This window comes from Panthera tigris, chromosome D1 (assembly GCF_018350195.1).
Source record: "Panthera tigris isolate Pti1 chromosome D1, P.tigris_Pti1_mat1.1, whole genome shotgun sequence".
NCBI lineage: Eukaryota > Metazoa > Chordata > Mammalia > Carnivora > Felidae > Panthera > Panthera tigris.
Genome location: NC_056669.1, coordinates 100,579,615 through 100,601,728, shown reverse-complemented (window position 1 = coordinate 100,601,728; position 22,114 = coordinate 100,579,615). Strand labels below are relative to the sequence as shown.

At 36.3% G+C, this 22,114-nt stretch overlaps 3 protein-coding genes across 3 annotated transcripts; all 3 read right to left on the bottom strand.

The window, feature by feature from the left end:
• Positions 1-1,678: 1,678 nt before the first annotated feature.
• Positions 1,679-2,620, bottom strand: LOC107180237 (olfactory receptor 8K3-like). Its single transcript, XM_015540517.2, has one exon. It carries the CDS (start codon positions 2,618-2,620, stop codon positions 1,679-1,681), a length of 942 nt encoding a protein of 313 aa, XP_015396003.2.
• A 7,350-nt stretch (positions 2,621-9,970) lies between these two features.
• On the bottom strand, positions 9,971-10,897 carry LOC102967520 (olfactory receptor 8K3-like). The gene has a single exon (XM_015540519.1). It carries the CDS (start codon positions 10,895-10,897, stop codon positions 9,971-9,973), a length of 927 nt encoding a protein of 308 aa, XP_015396005.1.
• Positions 10,898-21,158: 10,261 nt separating this feature from the next.
• LOC102967239 (olfactory receptor 8K3-like) lies at positions 21,159-22,100 on the bottom strand. The gene has a single exon (XM_007088779.2). It carries the CDS (start codon positions 22,098-22,100, stop codon positions 21,159-21,161), a length of 942 nt encoding a protein of 313 aa, XP_007088841.2.
• Between the last annotated feature and the right edge of the window lie 14 nt (positions 22,101-22,114).

The window sequence follows — 22,114 nt, the reverse complement described above, 5'->3', positions numbered from 1 at the left end:
CATATTTCTTCTTAATAAATTAAAAAAAATAATGACATAAACTCTTCAGTGTATACTCAGATAAAGATATACATATAGTGGAGTTTTTTGTTCCAAAGAGTTATTTTGATTCAAATTTGACTGACTGTATAGAACATTTTATTCCATGATGGAGGACAGAGAAAACAGCCCAATCTCTCTGTGATGTAAGTAAATTTCCATGAGTGATAAAAATGCTAGAAGTAAACAAAAAGGTGGAAATTCTGAATGGTTAGGAGGAAGTTTTCCAGAAGATGTAACCTATACTATATAAATTGTTTCATACCTTACTAAACTTTCACTAGAAATATAGTATAGGCCAAATTATGGGATTATCTCTTTGTGCTTCTTAGCTAGGGACCATCAAATCAATGCAGTGAAACAATGGATCCCAATAAAAATATATTACAAGCTTACAAGAACCAATACCAAAGAAAGTTATCCCATGAAAAAGGCAACGAACCTAATTCAACATAGAATAGACTTCTTATGCAAAGACACAAAACCAGTTAGAAAATGAATTTTAAGCCATAAGTATTTTTATTTTTCAGAGATAAGAAAGTGTAACAACCTCATTAGACAAAGACAGCAATTAGAGATCCAGACCCCAATAAACCATAAAATAAAAAAATTGGAAGCTTCTATGGGAGACCTCAAGAAATTTATCTTTCTTTTCTCCAGCTTTATTGAGGTATAAAGGACATATAACATTGTGTAAGTTTAAGATGTACAATGTGTTGATTTGATACACTTATGTACTGAAATATGACTAAAATTTAACATTGGCTCAAGTCTCCAGCATGTCACATGAGTACCATTTGTTTTTTGCATGGATAATATTTAAGATTTACTCTCTTAGCATCTTTAAAGTATATAATGGAGTATTTTTAACTATAATGAAGAAAATTGATCTTAATTTGTATATCTACTGGTATAGAGAAATGGACTGATTAAGACAGATGAAATGCGGCACTTATGTTGTGAGTTACTACATATCTAAGTATGTTGAGTCAATAGATTTTCTAGGGCTTATGTATAGAAACGACTGCAACTGATGAGAAGAGCAGGACCTCGAAATCCCCCACGTGGTACTGGGGCGTTTGAGCAAATTCACGTGACCGATGACTTCCAATCATAGTGCTACTTTGAGCCTCCTTGAAGCCTTGAAGTTTGATTTCAACACATGCCATAAGAAGAGTATAAAGGCTAAAGGAGAAGAATATGCTTACACAAACACACAAGCACAAACACAAACACACACACTGGGAGATTTATTGTAATGGTTGAGAACAACACAAGAATCATTTGAACTCTCTTTTTGTGCCTTCTCTTCTTCCTCACTCCTGCATGGCATACCCACTATCTTACCTGCATGGAATACCATGTCCTATGGTATATGGAGTCTTGACAAATTCCACTATACTATAAATTGTACCTAATTATTATATTTATAATGCATCTCTCTCTCAAGGAAGGCAACTATTTTTTCTATTTGCATGCTAACGTATTTACAACACATAGAAGTGTGATTGGCACTTAGAACACAACTTCCAAATGTATGTTGAACACATTTGTGCTTCCTATTATTCCTTCTAGTGACATACAGAACAAAGTTTGAAGCCCATAACCTAACTTACGGGGATAATATTGTATCTAAACTTTAAGAAAAAAGATTACATAGCTTTTTCCACATTGTATGTATTGCATATTTTACATCTTTGTTCCTCAAGCTATAGATCAAGGGATTTAACATGGGGATAACAAGGGTGTAAAATATGGATGCCACTTTATCGGTGTCAAAGGAATGACTGGACTCAGGTTGCACATACATAAATATCAGAGTCCCATAGAACACGGTGGCCACTGTCAGGTGAGACCCGCAGGTGGAGAAGGCCTTGTGCCTACCCTCAGCTGAGTTCATCCTGACGATGGCTACAAGGATCAGGAGGTAAGACACAATAACTATCAAAAGGGAAAAAATCAAATTAAAGCCTGCTAAGATGAGAATAATCAGTTCAATTTCATGTGTATTTGAACAAAGCAAAGATATCAAGGGGAGACTGTCACAGTAGAAATGACTAATGACATTGTAGCCACAGAAGGATGAACTAAAAATCTTCATGGTGACTAGAAGAGACACAAATGCACTGTAGAGATAGGGGATTGCCACCAGCACCTGACACACACTTTGTGACATGACGACTGGATAGAGCAGAGGGTTACAGATGGCCACATAACGATCATAAGACATCGCTGACAGAATGAAAAGTTCACTAATGATGAACACAAGAAAGAAAGAAAGCTGTATAGCACAAAAATAATAGGAGATTGTATTTTGATCCACAACAAAATTGACTAGCATTTTGGGTCCTACAGTTGTTGAATAACCCAGATCAGTGAGAGCCAGGTGTCTGAGGAAGAAGTACATGGGTGTTTGTAGCCTGGAGTCCACCTTGGTGAGGATGATCATGCCCAGGTTGCCCACCACTGAGATCATATAGATGATGAGGAAGAGCCCAAATAATGGAGCCTGCAGCTCAGGATGGTCTGTGATTCCCATGAGAATGAATTCATTGAGCCCTGTTAGATTATGTTTTTCCATGCAGGTTTAGTAGAAAATCTATTCTGGATAGATACATCATAAGAGTCAATAGATTTCATGTATTATCTCCTTGGAGAGGTTTTAGTATGCCAAATGAGTATAAATAAGATACATCCAAACTATCCAATTTAGGATATTTGAAAATAAACTCATCTGTCACAAAGACTACTATGCATACTTAGAGAAAGAAAGGGAAATGGAAATAGATGAATGGTTCTCATTCCATTCACATTTTATTCCACAATGAATACTTTCCATTGTCTAGAGACATTTTGGTTGTCACATCTGGGAGTTAGGATTCTACCAGCTTCTAATGGCTAGACACAAGTTAAGCTGCTAAATATCTTAATATATCCAATACCTAGGCCATAAAAATATTCAGCCAGGAATAACAACAGTAACAAAATTAAGAAACTCTGATGATATAATTAAATAGATAGATGAGAGAGAGAGAGAACGAGAGAGAGAAATGATAAATAGGTAGATGACAGATAATAGATAATAGATAGATGGATAGATAGATAGATAGATAGAAGTACATAGATATGAATACTAAGGCAAAAATAAAAATCAAGTTAAAAATTTAGGGATCAAAGATATGGGTGATTATTTTACTATTCTTTAAAGTATCATTATTTCTATGATTTATAGAATACAATCACAAGATGACATTTATAAAATACATCAATGATATGGCCTAATACATATGTCAATTATATAATAAAATTTTTAAACCACAAATTTCCCAAATGCATAAAACCCACTACTCAAAACATGGTTTTATGAAAGGTATTATTATGAAACTGGCTGGAACGTTAACACACTTGACAGATATTTGACAAGTGTATGAATAAGAAAAGTATGAGAGATCACAGTGGGAATTATTTTTTATGTGTTGAAACATGCCAGGAGATATATGAGAATAAAAGTCTACATGACAATAAAACTCTCATATATAAAATTGACATTTCCTTGAAGAGCTTTTGTGTAGAGAATGGAAATAGTTGGAAATAATTCTCAAATATCAAGTACACTGTGGGTTTCTGTTTGTCTGCTTGTGTTTTTTTAAATTTTTTTAAGTTTATTTTTATTTATTTTGAGAGACACAGCATGTCAGGGAAGGGGCAGAAAGAGAGGGAGACAGAGAATCCCAAGGAAGCTCTGCAGTCACAGCGCAGAGCCCCAGATGGGGCTTGAACTCTCAAAACCAGGATTTCATGACATGAGCCAAGCTGAGAGTTGGACACTTAATCGATTGAGCTACCCAGGTACCCCAGCTGGTGTTTTTAAGAGTGATAGCAACTTACCTGAAATGTTTCTACTTTCCTGACTTATATACCTGTGCATTCTCTGGCCTGGGACTGAAGTTCTTTGTCAAGGCTATCGTAGGAAGAGGTGAGGAACTGTTTAAGCAAGACATACCTCACCTATCTTCCATGACAACATTTGAATAATCGTGTTGTGACTCCTTGGGTTACTTATCTTTTAATTTCTGTATCAATTTTAGTAGTGTCTTAATATAAGTTATTTGGGTATGAATTTGCTTAAAATATTATTCTTCCTCTGGGGCACCGGGATAGCCCAGTCGGTTGAGTGTTCAACTCTTGATCTCAGTTCAGGTCATGATCCCAGGGTCTTGGAATGAAGCCCCATGTCCAGCTCCCCACTAGGTGTGGAGCCTGTTTGGAGTCTTTCTCTCTCCCTCTTTCTCCCCCTCCAACCCCCAGCTCATGCTGTCTCTCTCTCACTCTCTGTCTAAAAACCAAACAACTATTTTCTTTATGGCATTCCCATTAAAATATAGATATACTAACTTGTATGTAATAAATCATATATACTTTACCAAGCAAGAAAGTTAGGGAACATGGTGGAATTGGGAGGAGAAAAAAAAATTCATGGCAGAAGATTCGCATAAAGAAGTTTTATGAAAAATCCCTTTGAATTAAAGGGTAGAATGCTTTAAAGAAAAAATGTTGAAAGTCACTGTGATACACAATACCGTAGAAACAAAATACAATACACTAAAGGTGAGATATACGTGGATCCCTGGATGTGATTTGAAATCCTTCTCTACATTAAGTCCACAGAAAACCCTTCGAACTATCATAGAGCACACAATGCAGATACACCTGTATATAATCACATAAAATGTATCTAAATATCCTAAACACCCACAGACAAAGAAGTTATGCCAGAGTGGGAAGCAGATGGCACGTTAAGGTAAGAGAATGAGGTTTGGTTAAAAAAATTGTGGGCATCAGTGCTCCTGTTTGAAGGGAAAAAAAAGGAAACTATATTGTTTGCAATAAAATTGCAAGGCTGAAGTCCCTGAGTGACCTAGAAGCAGACAAAAACATTCAATTTCACAACATAAAATACAAAGGTAATTATATGTAATTTCCCCTTAACTTACCTGAGTCTTCCTTATACCTTTGTGACCTCGTGACTCTCTCCGCTACACCGATTCACACACCTTTTTTCTGACGGGAACATGATAATGGGTCAGTAGATGACCAGATTAGAGATATATTCAGTAAATGCAGTCCAAATGCGGTATACATCTTGGGCTTTGCTTGTTAGTTTTTTTCTGCTTTCTTTTGTTCCCTTTACAATCATGGAAGCCTAAAAAAAAATAATTAGCACTTTTTAAGTACCAATTTTTCTATGAGGTGGCGGAAGTTAAAAGCATTTCCTCTCACCAGCTTTAGAATTCTGTAAAAAGAATCAAATAAGAGTAGCAGTGTGGCTCAGTCAGTTAAGTACCCCACTCTCGATATCACCTCAGGTCATGACCTACAGGTGGAGGATCAAGCTCTGAGTTGGGTTCTGTGATGAGCAGGGAGCCTGCTTGGGATTCTCTCTTCTCTCTCTCTCTCTCTCTCTCTCTCTCTCCATCTATCATTCACATACACACTCTCTCTCAAAATAAACATTTTCAAAAAAGAATCAAATTGCTCTTTCATACTTTATGATCTCTGCTAAATATTTATTATTTATTTATTTATCATTTTAATTTTAGATAGAAGGAGAGAGAGCGTGAGCTGGGGAGAGAGGAGAGAGACAGACAGAATCCTAAACAGGCTCCGCAGGGAGCATGATATGGGGCTGGATCCCATGATCCCAGGATCTTGACCTGAGCTGAAATCAAGCATTAGATGCCCAACCAACTGAACCATCCGGGTGCCTGATATTTATTTTTTTACCGTTATATTATTTGAGATAATTATACCCATTTTTTTGTCAGATCCTACTGGAAAATAAAGAACATTCTGAACATCATTCCGTTACCATAAAACTTGTTACTTAAAGGTCTCCTAATGTCCAAATAAGGCTTTGCATGCCTCAGGTGCGGTGACACCCCTTTTTGCTTTCAAGATATCAGGTGATAATTCTATTTATACATTTATTTAAATACTCTTCCTGAAATCATTTTTGAGAGAATCACATTTGGTATCTAGAATCACTAAATAAGTACTTGGAAAGATCAAAAGGAGAGACAATCCTGACTTTCTTAATTCTGCCAGTTTAAGAAATTTCATGTCTCTTCAGCTATGCATAGTTCACTGTCAGTTTTGGCCTCCATTTGAGCTAAATTATTCATATTAAACATAAGTATTGTATAATAGTACAAAGTTTCAAAGAGTCACAGAAGCATTAGCCTCTCCACCATGTGAAATCATTCAAAAAAGTAATAGGAAGGAAAAAGGAGGTAATTCCTACTTCTGCTCAGGCACTATGGTTACTGGAAAGCAAAGCAAACAAAATCAGACATGGTTACATTTTGCTAGGGCTTTGCCAAGGAGTTAAAATGGAACTTACCAAACATCACTGAAACATTGTGGATATTTGGCAGTATGAGATGGCACACAGTTTTCTGTCATTTTTACCTGTAGAGAAGCCTCTGTCTTGACTCTCATGTATATTTCTTACCATAGCATATTGAGAACAATTTATGGGTTCCCTTCACCTTTTGAGACTCTCCCTCAGGAGATGATGAGCAATTTGTTTATGATGGCTAAAGCATATGAAGGCATTAAAAACTTCCTGGAGCTTGCCCATTAATAGGCAGGGACAATTCATACTCACCATTGAATAAAATTATCATGTATCTATCTATCTATCTATCATCTATCTATCTATCTATCTATCATCTATCTATCTATCATCTATCTAATCTATCTATGCATCCATTATCTATCTATCCATTATTTGTCTATGTAACTATCATCTATCTATCTATCTATCTATCATCTATCTTCTATCTATCATCTACCTAAAATATATCATCAATTTATTTATCCATCTATCACCTAACTATTTACTTATTTATTTATTACTTCACTCTTATTTTTCACTAATGCTTAACTTTTCATTTCACTGCATAGGACTCTTGATTAAAATGTCATATATTTAAGGCAGGCTCACCAGGAGTCCCCATTTCCACAGAGGTCTCCTCAGATTGGTGACATGGTAGATAATTGATAACTTCTGTTGTATTACATTATTTTAAAATTGTACATGGATGAGTATCCTGCATTAAGCAACTGTGACATGCTATTTCCTTGATTTTCATTTTTGTTTTCAGTTATCCTTCTTTTCAAGGCAGAAATCTGCTATGTATCCATCCTTCTCATTGCATAGTCAGTTGCTGTCACTGACCAGTAACCACTTCTGTCTTGATTTTGTTTTTCTCGTTAATTGCACAGTGCCGTATTTTATTTATTCCTTGTGTCCAAATCATTTCAATGTTTCTTTCCCACCTTGAAACATGCTCTTTTGTACTTGATATATGCCTAATTTATCAAGTTATCCTTGAAAAAATATAACATTTTACATATGCACCACTATGTGTATGTGTTATATTTCTATAAATGTCATTGTTGCATTTGTCACTTTAATTACTTGCTATGCATAGATGATATCACACTTTTTTCTTCTTCCTGTATTATAATCCATGATACAAATTAAACATTTTTCACTTATTTTTTTATTGATATATGTGTGTCTAACCCTCAGCTATCACTAACAACATCATTACAGTATCCAGCCTCAATGAACAGCCCTGAGTTTGTTCCCTTAAAAGTTATATATATGGAAAGCCTAGGTGGCTCAGGAGGTTAAGTCTCTGACTCGATCTCAGCTCAGGTCATGATCTCACCGTTCACGACATCGAGCCCCATGTCAGCCTCTGCGCTAACAGTGCAGAGCCTGCTTGGGATTCTCTCTCTCCCTCTGCCCCTTTTCTCCCCTTGTTTGTGTGCGTGTGTGTGTGTGTGTGTGTGTGTGTGTGTGTGTATACATACATATATGTGTATACATACATATATGTATATATATATATATATATATATATATATATATTCCTGATAAGGAATAGAATAGACTCATTGCTTTTCCCAAATATTTCATATATATTATCCCAACAAATTATTTTATTAATAAATGTAAGACATATCTTGGATTTTCCCTCTCATGTCAGATGCATAAATTATACCTTCTTCTTAATTGTACATACATAGCATTATAAGCATCTTTTATATAATTTATTATACTGCTTCTTCCCTTTTCTTTACAAGTTTGACTTCATCCTCACTGATTTGGACGTCTTTTATTTCTTTTTTGATGTCTGATTGCTGAGGCTAAGACTCTCAGTACTATGTTAAATATTAGTGGTGAGAGTGGACATCCCTGTCTTGTTCCTGACCTTAGAGGGAAATCTCAGTTTTTCCCCATTGGACCTCTACATCTCCAGTCTTTGAACCCTTCTGGTTACAAAAACTCATGGAAATCAGCCTCTCTCATTTTTCCCAGCCTATGACTTTGGGAAAATATTCCCCTTGTGTGTATACATAGCGTTCTCAGCTCTCACTCACCTCGCTGGGACCAGGGATCCCTCCCTTCTGCAGCACCTATGATCTGTTTCTTCCCCAAACCATGCCTCAGCACCGCATACCTCCCATGACATGGCCTCCTTTTTCCTCTAGCTGTGCAATTTGTTCTGTCAGTCCTCAGGTCAATCTCTTGGATATTCAGAAAGATTTGATAGTCATCTAGTTGTGTTTAAGGGACAAAAAAAGCCTAAGGTCTTCCTACTACTCCACCATCTTCCAAAATGAATATTTTTAAAATGTTATCCTTTTTCTACTGAATTACATTTTGTACCTTCATGAAAAATTAGTTGCACTTTTTGTAAGTCTATTTTTGAGTTCTGTATTCTGTTCCTTTTCTTTACATGTCTTTTCTTCCCCCAAAGCTACACAGTTTTGATTGGTATAGTTATATGACAAAACTTAACATGAAATGGAATGTTTTCTTCTATGTTATTCTACATGTTTACATGTATTTTAGCTAGGTTAAGTCCTTCATCTTTTATACACGTTTTAGTATAAAGACAACTGTATCTATAAAATACCTTGGTGGGATTTTGTTTGGATTGTGTTACCTATAGATCTGTTTGGGAAGGATTGATACATTTAGTAGGTTGAGTTTTCTAATCTATGAACTCAGTGTGTCCTGAAATTTATTCAGATATTATTTGATTTCCTTAATCAGCATTTTTTTTTCAGCATTCAGATCCTGCACATATTTCCTGGGTTTTGTTCTAGGTATATTTCCTTATACTTGTGTGATTGCAAATGATAATTATAATTAGGTGCTGTGCTGATCTTCTGGATTGTTGAAATGCCAAGTGTGTGTAGTCAAGAGACTTTTTGAGGCTCCTAAGTGAAAGTAATGGCACTCATGAGGAGAGACCAGGACATAGACCCCCCCCTCACGGAATGGAGAGATTGGAGCACATTCAGATGACTGATGACTTCAAGGTAAGGCAATACACTGAACCTGCCTCAAACTATAATCAACTGTGTTTTAGACACCCCATAAAAACCTGTGTAGGCTACATAGAAAGAACATACTTACAGAGAAAGTCACCTATATACATAATACATAGACACTGGAAAGTTTATTCTGATAGTTGAGAATGACACAGGAGTTATTTTAACTCTTCCTGTTCCAGGTGTTCTTCTTCATTCCCACACAGCATTCCCACACTCCTTGCTTGGTGTTAGAATTATAGGCCCATAACCACTCTATTGTACTAACATATTACCTAATTATGATGCTTATAACTCTTGTCTTTACCTCAAGAATGGAATGTATATGTATTATTTCTTCACAGTGTATTTAGAACACTTCAGAGTATGACTGGTACATAGAAGTCAATGTCTAGATACGTATCTTGAACTCATTTATCCTTGATTTTCCCTCTGAAGGAAGGAAAAGAAATGTTTAATGTTGATAATCTAATTCATAGGAACCACACAGTATGTAATAAACTTAAGAAAAGGTACCTCATAACTTTTTCCATATCCTATGGAAAGCACATTTTACGTCTTTGTTCCTCAGACTATAGATCATGGGATTCAACAAGGGGATAACAAGGGTGTAAAATATGGACGCCATTTTATCTGTGTCAAAGGAATGACTGGACTCAGGTTGTGCATACATAAATATCATAGTCCCATAAAACACTGTGGCCACTGTCAGGTGGGACCCACATGTAGAAAAGGCTTTGTGCCTACCCTCAGCTGAGTTCATCCCGACTATGGCTAGTAGGATCAGCAGGTAAGACACAACAACCATGAGAAGGGAGGACATCAAATTAAAAACTGAGAAAGCCAAAATCATCAATTCAATTTCATGCGTGTTTGAACAGAGCAAGGATACCAAGGGAAGACAGTCACAGTAGAAATGGCTGATGACATTATAACCACAGAAGGATGAACTAAAAATCTTGATGGTGACTAGTAGAGCCATAAATGTGCTGTAGAGATAGAGGATTGCCACCAGCACCTGACACACCCTTTGTGACATGATGACTGGATAGAGCAGAGGATTACAGATGGCCACGTAGCGGTCATAGGACATAGCCGACAGAATGAAAAGCTCGCTAACGATGAACATAATGTAGAATGCTCCCTGCGTGGCACACAAATGATAGGAAATTGTGTTTTCTTCCACAACAAAACTTGCTAACATTTTGGGTCCCACAGTTGTTGAATAACCCAGATCAGTGAGAGCCAGGTGTTTGAGGAAGAAATACATGGGTGTTTGCAGTCTGGAGTCCATCTTGGTGAGGATGATCAGGCCCGAGTTGCCCACCACTGAGATCACATAGATGATGAGGAAGAGCCCAAATAATGGAGCCTGCAGCTCAGGACGTTGTGTGATTCCCATGAGAATAAATTCATTAAACACTGTCAGATTGTGTTTTTCCATCCAAGTTTACTAGAAAATCTATTATGGATAGATACATCATCATAGTCAATATATATTATGTACTGTCTCCTGAGAGAGGGCTTGGAATGGCCAACTAGTATAAATAAGATACATCCAAACTGTCCAATTTAGGATATTTGAAAACAAACCCAAATCCCACGTAGACCACTATATATGCATAAAGAAATCGAAATAGGTGGTTCTCAACTGGAGGCATTTTACTCCATAAAGAATATATTTCAATGTCTAGAGACATTTTGAATGTCATATCCAAGAGTCGGGATGCTACTGATTTCCAATTGTTAGACACAAGTTAAGCTGCTAAATATCTTAATATATCTAATATCTAGGCCATGACAATATTCAGTCAGGAATAACAGCAGTAACAATGTTAAAAAACCCTGGTGGTATAATTAGGTGGATAGATAATAGACTAATTTATTGATAGATAGAAAATAAATACATAAAGGTAAGTAGATATGGATGCTAAAGCAGAAACAAAAAAAAGAAAACATCAGGGATTAGATATATGGGTGTTTATTTTACCATTCTTTAAAGTATTCTTTCTACCATATATGATACAATCACAAAATGACATTTATAAGATACGTAAATCATATGACCTAATACATATGTCTATTATATATTATAAGTTTTTTAATGTTTACTTATTTATTTTGAGACAGAGAGAGGGTCAGAGAGAGCGGGAGAGAGAGAACGTCAAGCAGGCTCCGCCCTGTCAGTGCAGAGCTCACTGCAGGGCTCGATGCCACAAACCATGAGATCGTGACCTGAGTCGAAATCAGGAGTTGGACACTTAGCCAACTGAAGCATAGGTGCCCCTATAATAAAAATGTTAAGCCAGAAGTTCCCCAATTGCATAAAGCCCACTACTCAAGCATGGTCCTATGAAAGGTATGCCTACAGGTGAAACTGACTGGAAAGTTAGCATACTTGACAGATATTTGACAGGTGTATGAATAAGAAAAGTGTAACACATCAGAATGGGAATTATTTTGGGGGACATGGTGAAACATACCAGGAGATACATGTATGGAGATATACTTTCAGCTGTATTTCAGTTTATAGTATATCCAAAGATTTGATTTGGGCAAAAAAATGTGAGTTATCTAAAAGTCTTTATTCTCATATATAAAGCTGATGTTTCCTTGATGAGTTTTAGATAGGATAAATGAAGTTTCGATACTTTAATGTGTCTATGTTACCTGGAAATAGTTCTCAAATATTAAGTACATTATGGATTTTTATTTGCTTGTTTGTTTGCTTGTTTGTGTGTTTTTGAAAGAGTGATAGGAACTTACCTGAAATGTTTCTACTTTCCTGACTTATATACCTGTGCATTCTCTGGCCTGGGACTGAAGTTATTTGTCAAGGCTATCATAGGAAGAGGTGAGGAACTGTTTAAGCAAGACATACCTCACCACTCTTCCATGACGACATTTGAATAATTGTGTTGTGACTCCTTGGGTTACTTATCTTCTAATTTTCTTATCAGTTTTAGTATCATTTTAGATAAGTTATTCTGATATAAACTTGCTTAAAACGTTATTCTTCCCCTTGTGGCATTTTTACTAAAATAGAGATATACTAACTCAAATGTAGCAAATCAGATGCACTTTCTCGAGCAAGAAACTAAGGGAACATGGTAACTTTGGAGGAAGAATAGGTTACTGGCAGAGGTTTGACATAATGAAGTTTCACAAGAATTCCCTTTGGATTAGCGGAAATCACACTTTAAGGAAAAATAAAAGTTGAAAGTCACTGTGATACACAATAGCTTAAAGACAAAATACAATACACTGAAGACGAGATATATGTGGGTCCCTGGATGGGATTTGAAATCTTTCTCTACACTAAGTCCACAAAAACACCTTCAAACTATGATGTAGCACATAATGCAGACAAACATGTATATAATCACATGATGTGTATCTAAATATCCTAAACACTCACAGATAAAAAATTATTCCAGAGTGGGAGGTGGATGGCAGGTTAAGGTAAGAGAAGTATTTTTGGTTTAAAAAGTCGTGGGCATCAATGCTTCTATTTAAAAAAGGAAAAGGGAAATAATACTGTCTGCAATGAAATTACAGGTCAAGTCAGAAGTCGCTGAGTGAGCTCTAAGCAGACAAAAACATACAACTCCACAACATTCCATATAAAGGTAATTATGTGTAACTTCCCTTTAACTTACCTGAGTCTTAGGTTTGTCACCTCTTGATATGCTCCTCTGCTCTGATGCACACACCTTTCTTATAACAGAAATATGATAATGTGTATCAGTAGGAGAGAATATTAGAGAAATATTCCGTAAATGCAATAAAAACAGTATAAATTTTGAGTTTTGCTTGTTTCTTTCCACTTTGTTTTGTTTTCCTTTGCAATCATGGAAAGCTAAAAAAATAAATAGTACTTTTTGAGTATCGAGTTTTCTGTGAGGTGAAGAAAGATAAACGCATTTCCTCTCACTAGCTTTGGAGTTCTATAAAAAGAATCACATTGCTTTTTCATAGTTTACTGTTTCTGTTGGATGTTTGATATGTAATTGTTTAAAGCTATATCCTTTGAGATAATTCTTCCCGCTTTCTGTCAGATCCTACTGGAAAATGAAGAATACTCTACATCATTCCATTTCCATAAAACTTGCTACTTAAAGGTCTCCAAATGTCCAAATAAGGCTTTGCACACCTCATTGTGAGGTGACAACCCCTTTTTTTCCTTATCAAGACCTCAGAGGATAATTGTATTGATATGTTTATTTTAAAAATCATTAAATACTAAATTACTTTTGAGAGAATCACAAAAAGTGTCCAGAGTCACTAAATAAACATTTGGAAAGACATCAAAATGACAGACACTACCTGCAGTTTCTTAATTTTGCTAACTCAAAAAATTTCATGTCTCTTCGGCTGTGTACCATTTGCTTTTATTTTGGTCTCCGTTTGAGGTAAAACTATTCATATTAAAAGTAAGTACTGCATAACTATATAAAAATGAAGTTTCAAAGAGTCACAGAAGCATTAGCCTCTCCACCATGTGAAATCATTCAAAAAATTAATAAGAAGGAAAAAACGAGGTAATTCCTACTCCTGCTCAGGCATTATGGTTATGGGAAAGCAAAGCAAACAAAATCAGAAATGGTCACATTTTGCTAGAGCTTTGCCACGAAGTTAAAGTGGAACTTACCAAACATCACTGAAACATTGTGGATATTTGGTAATATGAGATACCACACAAATTTTCTGTCATTTTTACCTGTAATGGACCCTGTGTCTTGACTCCCATATGTGTTTCTTAACATGGCATATGGAGAACAATTTATGGGTTCTCTTCACCTTTTGAGACTCTCCCTCAGGAGATGCTGAGCAATTTGTTTAATGATGGCTCAAGCATATGAGGGCATTAAAAAATGTCTGGATGTTGTCCATTAACAGGCAAGGGCAATTTGTATTCACCAGAGAATAAATTATCTATCAGTTGATCTATCACCTATTATCTATCTATCTATCTATCTATCTATCTATCTATCATCTATCATCATCATCATCATTTACATTCAATCGCCCATCTCTCTATCAACATCTATATTCAAACATCTATTATCTCTATCATTATCTATCATCTATCATCATCATCATCTATATTCAATCACCTATTTATATATCCATCTATCATCTATTTAGCCTTCTTTCTTTCTTCTTTCTTCTTTCTTTCTTTCTTTCTTTCTTTCTTTCTTTCTTTCTTTCTCTTTCTTTCCTATTTTCGCCCTTACTTAACTTTTCATTTACACCACATAGGACCCTTTTAAAAAATTTTTAAATGTTCATTTATTTTCGAGAGACAGAGTGCAAGCGAGAGAGAGGCAGAGAGACAAGGAGACACAGAACCGGAAGCAGTCTCCAGGCTCTGGGCTGTCAGCACAGAGGCCAACAGGGGCTGGAAGTCACAAGCCACAAGATCACAACCTGAGCCGAAGTCGGATGCTTAACGGACTGAGGCACCCAGGCGCCCCAGCACTACATAGGACTCTTGATAAAAATGCCGTATATTTAGGGCAGGTTCATCAGGGCTTCCATTTCCATAGAGGTCTCCTCAAATTGGTGACACAGTGGAGAGTTGATAAATTCTGTTCTATTAAATTATTTTAAAATTATATATGGAATAGGGCGCCTGATAGCTCAGTCGGTTAAGCGTCCGACTTCGGCTCAAGTCATGATCTCACAGCTTCTGCATCTGAGTCCCACATGGGCGTCTGTGCTGACAGCTCAGAGCCTGGAACCTGCTTCGGATTCTGTCTCTCTCTCTCTCCCCCTCTGCCCCTCCGCTGCATGCTCTGCCTCTCTCAGTCTCTCAAAAATAAACAAACATTAAAAACTTAATAAAAAGATTGTGCATGGAATAAAATTCATACGTTAAGCAAATGTGGCGTGTTGTTTCCTTGAAGTTAGTTTTGTTTTTATTGTTACCCTTTCCAAGGCAGAAGTTTGCTATGCGTCCTTCTCATTGCATAGCGAGTTGCCGTCACTGACTGGTTACCACTTCTGCTTTGATTTTGTTTTTCTCTTTAATTTCACAGTGCGGTATTTTATTCTTTTGTGCCCAGATCATCTCAATTTTTCTTTCCTACCTTGAACCATGCTCTGTTGTACTTAATATATACCTAGATTATCAAGTTATCCTTGCAAAACTCTCATATGTTACATATGCGTAACTATGTGTATGTGTTATATTTCTATAAATTTCATTGCTGCATTTGTCACTTTAATTGCTTGTTGTGCACAGATGATATGACACTTTGTGCTTCTTTCTGTATTAGAGTCCATGATACAAATTTCCCAATTTTCATTTATTGTTTTATTGACAGATGTCGTGTGTCCAACCCTCAGCTATCACCATTACATCATTACGGTATCCAGCCTCAGTGAACAGCCCTGAATTTGTCCCCTGAAAATATTTATATATATATAATGTGTTCTTGATAAGAGGGAGTTGAATATACTCATTAATTTTCCTAAGTATTTCAGATATATTATCTCTATATACTCTTCAGTAAATGCAAGACATATCCTCTTCCCTTTCATGTTACCTAATTATATCCTTCTTGTTAAATGTGCATTTATAGTATTATAAGTATCTTTCATGTAATTTGTTAGACTGTGTCTTGCCTTTTATTTTCAAGTTACCCAATAGCAGACATTTCATTTAAGTAGTACTGGTCTACTACTTTCTATTGTCAACTGTCAATTTTCTATTGTCAATTTTCCTTTGTTTTTGGATATAGAATAAGCTTATATACACATACACATACATATACATGTGTATATGTGTGTATATATACATATACACATATATGTGCACATATATACAGCACAAAATTTGATATGTATATACCGATGGAGCTGTAAAAACTTTCAAGACAACAAACATGTCCATCACTTCAGAAGTCTTAGTGTTCGCACATGTTAAACCCGTTCTACTCTTCCTGCCTCTTAATCCACCAAGTCAACTTCAATTTGCCATTTTCAAAAACTTTTTATGTTGAAATAATTATAAATTAACAGGAAGTTGTAAAAAAAAAAAAGCATGCAGAGACGTCTTGTGTAATCTACACCCAGTTCCCCCGAAGAGTTTGTCTTGCTACACTGTAGTATGATTTCATGACTAGGAAATTGACATTGGTACAACACACATTGTTCAGATTTCACCAGTTTGGGGTTATTCTTTCATGTATTGGTATACTTTACTGCTCTGCGTTTTATCCCATTTTTGCACTGTTTCAACCACCACCATAGTCGAATTGTAGAACTATTCTGTCCCCCCAAATTTTTCTTTTGCTATCCCTTTAAAGCTACACTGTCTTCCCACCTCTTGGGCAACTGTTCCTAACCATTGGTGACCACTAATATTTTTTGCATCAGCATAATTTTGTCACTTGAAAAAGGTTTTATAAATAGTCCACAATTTGTAATCTTTTGGTATAGCTTCACTCTCTTGAGGTCCATCCTCATTTTTGTGTGTGGATACCCTGTTCTTTAAGGTGGCTGAATGGCATCCCATGGTATTTCTGGTACAACTTGTTCGACTCTTTCGTCATTGAAAGACATTTGGGATCTTCCCAGTTTTCAACACTTATGAATATAGATTCTGTAAACATTTTCTTAAGCTGATTGTGTGAACATACATTTTGATTCTTTAGGAATCATTTCTAAGAACGTGATTAATAGGTTGTTTCAAGTTTGATTTTGACTTTATCGAGAAAAATCTCAAATGCAGGTTCATCTAAAGTTGCACAAAACAGATAATGTGACAAATTCCAAACAGTGCAAGGAAATGGCATAAGAGGCATAGAGCTTGGAAAGTAAGAAACGAGACCCTCTGTAGTACAAATGGCATGTTGTCCAATAGAAAACCTCAAGGAATCCCCCCACCAAAATATGAGTTCAGCAAGATCACCGATTTTCCACTTTATCAATGTATACCTGTGCATATTATGCTCTTGATGTCCTGTCTCTAAATTCTTTGCCTGCTCTTAGGTCCTGTAGAGATTTATCCCTACGCTTTTGTCTAAGCATATCATAGTTTTACAATAAAGTTGTTATCCATTTGGGAGTATACTTTGTATAAGATTTAGGTCAACATTGTTTGTTTGTTTGTTTTTGTCTGCAGATATTCAATGATTCCAGAATGATTTTTTTAAAAGTGTTACCCATCTTCTACGGAATTAACTTTGTACTTCCATAAAAAATTTGTTGCATCTTTTATAAAAGTCTATTTATTCTGGGTTCTCTATTCTGTTCCATTGCTTTATATGTCTTTCTTTACACCAATGGTATACAGTTTTGAATATTATATGATAAGCCTTAACATGGAGCAGAGAGTTTCCTCCATGTTATTCTACATGTTTTCAGGTATTTTAGCTATGCCAAGTCCCTGACCGTTCGTTACATTTTAGTATAAACTCAACCATATCTATAAATATCTTGCTGGGATTTTGTTTGCATTGTATTGCCTATAAATCTGTCTGGGAAGTATTGATATCTTTGGTTGAGTCTTCTAATCTATAAGCTCATTACGTCCTGCCATTTATTAAGATATTCTGTGGTTTCCTTAATCAGCATGCTTTTCAGCATACAGATCCTGCACATGTTTTCTGAATTTCACTGTGAGTATATTTCATTATACTTGTGTGATTATAAATGGTATTTTAAAATTTTGGTTTCTACAATATATGTGTATGTTGATCTTTTATCTTTGTGCTTTCATGGAATCCTGTGATCTTGCTGAACTCATATTTTGGTGGGGGGATTCCTTGAGGTTTTCTATTGGACCACATGCCATTTGTACTACAGAGGGTCTCGTTTCTTCCTTTCCAAGCTCTATGCCTCTTATGCCATTTCCTTGCACTGTTTGGAATTTGTCATATTATCTGTTTTGTGCAACTTTAGATGAATCTGCATTTGAGATTTTTAATTTTTTTTTAAATTTAATGTTATATTGTTTACACTTTTAAGTCTGATCTCCTTTACTCTGCATAATAATCTTGAGAGTCATCCATATTTTTGTGCATAGCAATGATTTATTGCTTTTTATAGCTGAAAGGTATTCATTTGCTTGGATATTCCATAATTTGTTTATCCATTCTCAAGTGGAAGAACATTTGAATTATTTCCAGTCTAACTATTATAAATAAGCTTTCTGTGGACATTCACATAGAATATTTGCAATGGAATGTGATGTCTTTTCTCTCTCACATGGCAGTGGAAATCTTAAATCTATTAGCTGCTTTTTTACTTTCTAAGATGGTGAATCTTAAACCAGATGCTTTTTAAATATTTATACCATTTTAATTTTCCACCAACAATGTATGAGTTTTCATTCCTCCATATACTCACCAACAACTAGATATTATCCTTGATTTATGTTGTTGTCTCATTGAAGTTTAAATTGAAATGCATAAATGAAAGTAATGCTGAGCAACCTTTTCTGTTGGTAGCAGTACCCGATGTAAAATTAGGAGCCTGATGCATGGCTTGAACTCAGGAAGGTGAAATAATGACCTGACCCAAAGTGGGACACTTAACCAACTGAGCCACCCAAGCACCCCAAGAATATAATACTTTCTGATATGTGTAATATATGTACCTAGTAATGAAATAAAGGTTTTTTGGGGGGGAGAGAGAGTGCGCAAGTGTGTGAGGGGGCAGAGAGAGGAGAGAGAGAATTCCATGGTGGGCAGAGAGAGAAGGAGAAAAAGGGAGAAACGGGGCTCACTCAAAGTGGAGCTCACGTTTTTACTCGAAGCGGGGCTCCTGTTCACCCAGAGGGGCTCGAGCTCACCTGATGTGGGACCCAGACTCACTAACCGTGATATCATGACCTGAGCCAAAGTCAGATTCTTAACCAACCGAGCCACCCAGGCACCAAATAGAGACTAATTTTTTAAGCAAATGAAACATATTATTGAAATTTTTAAGTCTTAATACTTTATTTTTCTCTTTTTGGATTGTACTCTGAGGGCTAATCAAAGCACTCCAATATTTATTTTAGGAGTGGGATATTGTGTTATATTTACTTACCATTTGTTTTTTTCAAATCCCTGTATTATTAACATTTCACCATAATGCTGTCCAAACTACGTCATCTAAGAAACATGTATTTCTTTATATGTGTACAGGCATAGCTCATACTTAGGCGTATAATTTTTTTAATAATTAAAAAATAAGCCATAAAGGCCCTATTAATTATTTGCACATGACTCTCTCTCCCTCTGTGTGTGTGTGTGTGTATTCTTATTAATTATTTTTATTCAAATTTTATTGGCTTCACAGTTAATTTTATTCCATGATGGTGGACTCAGAAAAGAGTTCAGTCTCTCCATGATGCAAATAAGTTTTTGAATGTTAAAAAAAAATAAAAGTAAACAAAAAATAGGGTATTTGGCAAGTGTTTTGTAGGAAGTATGTCCAAAAAGCACACCAAGTATATAAGTTTGACATCACATTTATTCACAGTCCAAACCATAGAATTTTCTTCTTTTGTTTTCTCCAGGCAGGGGCAGAGTCATCCAATCAATGTAGTCGAACAATTTACCCTGTTCAAAATATAGTACACACTCATTTGAAACAAATTTGTGGAACGAGTCAACACTGTTATTTATGATAGAATAGATCTCATATGCAACCATACAAAAAAAAAACACCTAGAAAATGACTTTACACAAAAATTATCCTCGTTCTTTAGAGAGATAAAGCGTAACTTCATTAGACAAAAATAAGCATTTAAGATTCAAAATTAGGACGCATAGATGGCTTCGTGGGTTAAGCGTCCAATTCTTGATTTCAGATCTCAGAAGTCCTGGGATCAAGCCCCCCACTGGGCTCTGCGCTGACAGTATGGAGCCTGCTTGGGATTCCTTCTCTCCCTTTCTCTGTCTGCCCCTCCCCCATGCTCTCTCTCTCTAAATATAGACTTTAAAAAATTTTTAAAAAAGGAATCAAGATCAAGCTGGCATGAGAAATTTAAAAATCCGAAAATGTGTATGGCAGACCCCATGAAATTTAATTCAATTGCTATGTCCACTATTATAGACAAATGGACACATTTAGACAAAATTAGATGCTGTGGTGATCTTCTGGATTGTTGAAATGCCAAGTGTGTGTAGTCGATAGACTCTCTGGGGCTTCAGTCATGAAAATAATGAAAATAATGGCACTCGTGAAGAAAGACCAGGACACAAAGACCCCTCATGGAATGGAGAGATTGGAGCACATTCAGATGACTGATGACTTAAGTTAAGGCAATACACTGAACCTGCTTAAAACTACAATCAACTGTGTTTTAGACACCCCATGGAAACCTATGTAGGTTAAACAGAAAGAATGTACTTACAGAAAAACATACCTACAGGTACCTTTCTGTCCCAGGTATTCTTCTTCACTCGCCCAAAGCATTCCCACACTCTTTGCTTGGTGTTGAGTCTACAGACTAGTAACCATTCTACTGTACTAACACATTGCCTAATTATGATGCTCATAACTCTTGTCTTTCCCTCAAGAATGGAAATATATTCGTTATTCATTCACAGTGTGTTTAAAGCGCTTCAACCTATGACTGATGCATAGAAGTCAATCTCTAGATATATGTTGATCTCACTTATCCTTGACCCTTCCTCCGAAAGAACAAATAGAAATGTTTAATGTTGACAATCTAATTCACAGGAACCACATAGTATACAACGAACTTAAGAAAAGGTACTACATACCTTTTTCCATATCCTATGGAAAGCATATTTAACATCTACGTTCCTCAAGCTATAAATCAAGGGATTCAACATGGGGATGATGAGGGTGTAAAATATGGATGCCACTTTATCGGCATCAAAGGAATGACCGGACTCGGGTTGCACATACATAAATATCAGAGTCCCATAGAACACTGTGACTACTGTCAGGTGGGACCCGCAGGTGGAAAAGGCCTTGTGCCTACCCTCAGCTGAGTTCATCCTGATGATGGCTGCCAGTATCAGCAGGTAAGACACAACGATTACAAGAAGGGATGACATCAAATCAAAAACTGAGAAAATCAAAATTATCAATTCAATTTCATGCGTATTTGAGCAGAGCAAGGGCAACAAGGGAAGACTGTCACAGTAGAAATGGCTGATGACATTGTAGCCACAGAAGGATGAACTAAAAATCTTTATGGTGACCAGAAGAGACACAAATGTGCTGTAGAGATAGGGGATTGTCATCAGTACCTGACACACCCTTTGTGACATGATGACTGGATAGAGCAGAGGATTACAGATGGCCACGTAGCGGTCATAGGACATAGCCGACAGAATGAAAAGCTCGCTAATGATGAACATAATGTAGAATGCTCCCTGTGTGGCACACAAATGATAGGAAATTGTGTTTTCTTCCACAACAAAACTGGCTAACATTTTGGGTCCTACAGTTGTTGAATAACCCAGATCAGTGAGAGCCAGGTGTTTGAGGAAGAAGCACATGGGTGTTTGTAGCCTGGAGTCCACCTTGGCGAGGATGATCAGGCCCAGGTTGCCCACCACTGAGATCACATAGATGATGAGGAAGAGCCCAAATAATGGAGCCTGCAGCTCAGGACGTTGTGTGATTCCCATGAGAATGAATTCATTCACCACTGTCAGGTTGTGTTTTTCCATCCAGGTTTACTGGA

What these genes read in the sequence shown, in the direction of transcription:
- LOC107180237 (XM_015540517.2), bottom strand. Translation starts at nt 2,620, where the DNA reads ATGGAAAAACATAATCTAACAGGGCTCAATGAATTCATTCTCATGGGA.
- LOC102967239 (XM_007088779.2), bottom strand. Translation starts at nt 22,100, where the DNA reads ATGGAAAAACACAACCTGACAGTGGTGAATGAATTCATTCTCATGGGA.
- LOC102967520 (XM_015540519.1), bottom strand. Translation starts at nt 10,897, where the DNA reads ATGGAAAAACACAATCTGACAGTGTTTAATGAATTTATTCTCATGGGA.